Source organism: Castanea sativa, chromosome 1 (assembly GCF_040712315.1).
Source record: "Castanea sativa cultivar Marrone di Chiusa Pesio chromosome 1, ASM4071231v1".
NCBI lineage: Eukaryota > Viridiplantae > Streptophyta > Magnoliopsida > Fagales > Fagaceae > Castanea > Castanea sativa.
Window position 1 is genome coordinate 70,773,431 of NC_134013.1, and position 4,726 is coordinate 70,778,156.

General features: G+C 34.1%; 1 protein-coding gene across 1 annotated transcript; it reads left to right on the forward strand.

Moving 5' to 3' along the window:
- The first annotated feature begins 1,737 nt into the window (after positions 1–1,737).
- Positions 1,738–3,569, forward strand: LOC142610686 (AAA-ATPase At3g28580-like). The gene has a single exon (XM_075782583.1). The coding sequence runs from the start codon at positions 1,837–1,839 to the stop codon at positions 3,277–3,279; it is 1,443 nt and encodes a 480-aa protein (XP_075638698.1). The 5' UTR covers positions 1,738–1,836; the 3' UTR covers positions 3,280–3,569.
- The last annotated feature ends 1,157 nt before the right edge of the window (positions 3,570–4,726 follow it).

Genomic DNA, 4,726 nt, shown 5'->3' on the forward strand with positions numbered 1-4,726 from the left:
TACTCAAGCTGAAGTAACTACAATTCTATGGGCTCTAAGCATGGTTGCCACTAAAAATTGGTGCAACATCATTGTGGAGGGAGATTCAAAAATATGTTTTGATGCCCTATCCAAAGTAGAAGAACCATTTGATTGGTCCATCTCCTCCATCATTCACGATGCTGCTGAAATGAGTGTATCTTTTGATAATTATGAGTTTTGCTGGGTTAAGAGATCTCTAAACTCAGCAGCTCACTCAGCTGCTAAATATGTTATTGCTCTTAAAGTAGGTTTCTTGTGTAATATCTGTGATTTGCCTTCCCGTATCTTGAAAGCTTGTAGGCAAGATTGTTGTACCTCCCGTTGTTCATCTTAATATAATGAAAGGGCAGGTTATCAAAAAAGTCTTTAAGTCTAATATGTTGTTTCGTTTGTTTGTTTTTTAATTACTGAGTGTCTCAAAAGTTTAAACTATTAGGATTGATAAATTTAATCATTTAGAAAGTATAATTTAACTCAAGAGCTCCTACTCAAATATCATATTAAATAATCGATCCTCCCAACCGATTAAGTTTTAAGGAAAATTAATAATTTAACTTTTTTTGTATAGTTTTTTTTTTTAATCTTTAAAGGTCCCTTAGTTTGTGTCATTAATTCAAAGCAATGGTCAGCACTAGCTAGCTAGTCCAATTACTCCTCAACCAGTCTTTTTTAATTTATATATTTTATGTCCAACTCATATGTCACAAAGTAATGTCCAAACTCGTCAAAGCAGATTCAGATTTCAGGCATCAAAAAGCTGATTCACACATCAAAATTATTGAATTAAATTACCAAATAAAGGAAGAGGAATTATAGTTATACACTTATACACACACAACATCAACTACACAAAGAGACCTTCGTACGTGATTGGGGTCCAGGTGGAGTAGGAAGTCATGTTTTCCATTGATGAAATTAATTTTATTATGGCCCTTTAAGACTCTTGTGGAGCCTAAAGACAGTTTCTTGTCCGCTAAGGGATTGAAGGGAGCCATGACATCAGTCTTATGATATCATTGCTTCTATTCTATCTACTAATTCCACGTTCGAAGAAATTGCGCTATGGCTGCCTTTACCGACTTTCTAGTATTGAGACAAAGCTACCAGTCAATTTAGATCATTGATTGGTGTAAAAACGTATTCACATCACATGGATAACCAATGAGATTCTCATTATATAAGTGCACAAACACAATTTTTACCCAACTTCCTTCTGTATTAATTAAATAGGCTTTTTTTTTTTGAGGGAAAATTTATTAAATAAGTTGAATGGAATAATATCTTGTCCTTATTTTTTTTAATCTTAGTTTTTAAGATTGTTTTATAAGTTAATATATTTCAAATAGGTCCAAACTGCACAAAATATAATAATTATAATTATAATTCAATAAGTACGAGTGATGATTGATGAATTTGAATTGTGGTCGTCTTTATCAGAAATATTAAGAAATATCAGTTGAGTTATAAGACTTTCGACCAAAACTACTATACAATGATGATATAGTAAACAAAATTTTAAAACCAAAATTACTTTAATCGCATGGGCACAGTGATGTGGCATGAATTTCGTTCGTACGTTAACATTTTACATGAATTAAATTACAATAATGACAATTTTGAAATATAAAAATAGAAGTGTAAGGATTAGAGTGAAATATTTTAAAATGTATAGATGATTTTGAACTAAAAGTGAAAGATTTAAGGACCAACTATGCAATTTAATATATTATATACTTATATAAGAGATGTGACTAAAGAGTTTCACGCACTTCTGAAATTAGAGAAGAAAAAAAGAAGCAAAAGCACTTATCAAATATGTCACCACAAAACATGTTTGCTAATCTAGGATCGATATTGGCCAGTTTGATGTTTATCCGGGCCATGTTTCAGCAATACTTTCCTCATCAGCTTCAAAACTTTCTTGAGAAATACTCTCAAAGGTTGATGGTTTTCTTTTACCCTTATATCCAAATCAGGTTCAATGAGTTCACCGGAGAGCGTCTCACAAGGAGTGAAGCTTACTCTGCCATCGAGAATTACCTCAGCTCCACTACTTCCATGCAAGCAAAGAGGCTGAAGGCTGAAATAGGTAAGAACAACCAGTCACTTGCTCTTAGCATGGATGATCATGAAGAGGTTGGTGATGAGTTTAAAGGGGTCAGGCTCTGGTGGGCTTCTGGTAAAGATGGTGTGAGACCACAGACGACATTGTTTAATCCAGCTCCTGATGAGAAGAGATACTACAGGCTCACTTTCCATAAAAAATATAGAGATCTCATTATTGGGCCATACCTCAACCATGTGTTAAAAGAAGGTAAGGCAATCAAGGTAAGAAACAGGCAAAGGAAGCTTTACACTAACTATGGTTCTTATTGGAGCCATGTTGTGTTTGAGCACCCAGCAACATTTCAGACACTTGCAATGGAGCCAGAGAAGAAGCAAGAGATTATTAATGACCTGGATGCATTCAGCAAGGCAGAAGAGTTTTATGCAAGAATTGGGAGAGCTTGGAAGAGAGGTTATCTCCTTTATGGTCCTCCAGGGACTGGGAAGTCCACCATGATTGCAGCCATGGCTAATCATTTGGGTTATGATATTTATGACCTTGAACTCACTGCAGTGAGGGATAACACTGAGCTGAGGAGGCTATTGATTGAAACATCAAGCAAGTCTATTATTGTGATAGAAGACATTGATTGTTCACTTGATCTTACTGGTCAAAGGAGGAAGAAGAAAAAGGGGAAAAAGGAATCAGGAGAAGAAGAGAAGGAACCAAAGAAAAAGGAAGAAAAGGAAGAAAATGAAAACAAATCCAGCCAGGTTACTCTTTCTGGGCTATTGAATTTTATTGATGGGCTTTGGTCAGCTTGTGGTGGTGAAAGGCTGGTTGTTTTCACTACCAATTATGTAGAAAAGCTTGATCCTGCACTAATTCGAAAAGGAAGGATGGATAAGCACATAGAATTGTCATTCTGCAAGTTTGAAGCTTTCAAGGTGCTGGCAAAGAATTATCATAAGCTTGAATATCACCGTTGGTTTCCCAAAATCAGTGAGTTGTTTGAAGAGGCAGATATGACCCCAGCTGATGTTGCTGAACATTTGATGCCCAAGTCAATTTCAGGGGAGGCAACATTATGCTTGGAGAGTCTGATCCAGGGTCTTGAAAAGGCAATAGAAGAAGCAAAGTTGAAAGCTGAGGTGGAAGCAAAAAAGATTGAAGAGTCAGCCAAAAATGAAGCAAAAGAAGAAGATAAGTAATTGGTGGTGAAGATTGATTGGAGGGCCAAGAAGGTAAAAGAATTCTAGCCAAGATGTGCAAAAGTAAACCGCCCATCAGGAAAAAAGACAAATGGAGCAGCAAAAAGTTATAAAGCAAGTTGAAATGAGTGAGTGGCATGGGCTGTAAGATTCCGACTTTAGGATTAGACAAAAAAAATTTCTCTCTTAATGAATAGAATAATTGTTTTAGTCAAATGAACTATAATGTATGACACATTTGATCAAACTTTTGTAGGTATGCCTCAATCTTGAATGATTTCTTAAAATCATGCAAATGTTCAACATAGCATGCTAATTTGGGAAATTAAGTTGGTTGAACATCAAAACTTTCTGGTTAGCATGCTTCTCTTCAATTGGTTAATTATGCTTGGTATGACTTATGAGTAGACAAAGATATAAAATGCTACATAATGCAATTAGAATGTGAATGTCTACACCAGTTCAATGATTTAGGTCCCTATTCAACCTCCAAGGTGTTCTATCTTTAAGAAAAATTCGATTAAATTTTCATTTGTTTCCAAGGCACAAATTGTAAAGCAATCCCAACTATGAGATAAAACAAAGTGTACCTTGCAGCATCAAACTTAACTTCAATTAATTTAACGTGAAGCATGTCGCAAAAATGTCCAATAAAATCTCAGTTTCTTGGCAATACCTAACTAAAGCTTTCAATTCTAAAAACTGAATAATTGGAAGTGGACCTTGTAAGTTGTAACAGCATCAAACCGCAATTATAGACTCAATTAAACGCCGTACATCGGTTTGTAAGTGTAGTTTGAAAGCGTATGTAATAATGTCTCGCGGAAAGAGCTATACGTACATTTGTTTGCATTCTAAACGTGGTCCAGACAAGCACAGATGTGACAAAAAAATACTATAATACGGAAACAATAACATTGCAGTAAAATTAGTTTAAAATAAAGTAGAGCATTTAAGGGTAACAATTCATGAAGGCAAGCATGAAAACGCTGCTGGAAGTTTATTACTACTATTCTACCATTTTTTATTTTTGATAGAGTTATAATTTATGGTGTCCGCTTTTAATGATTGCACTCTTTATCATCATACTAAGACACCAATGTTCTTGGTATAGGCAGAGATTAAATATCAGATCTCTTATTTAACAATCAAAGATTTTACCAGTTGAGTTAACTCGAACTAGTGGCAGAGTCAAGATTTTAGGGGAGGACAAGATTAACATGAAAAAATTGAAAATTAAATTAATTTAGGAAATATTAATCGATAATAAAAACATTATAAATAAATCACTATATGTAAATGTAATTGTCATATGCGGTCTAATATAAAATGTAAACTTTAATTATTTTTTCATACCTAGTTTAATTTACAGTATTTACTCAATAAACAATAATAATTATTAGTAGTTTATAGTTTATAACAAGAGAAATGTTATGTCCACAATAGT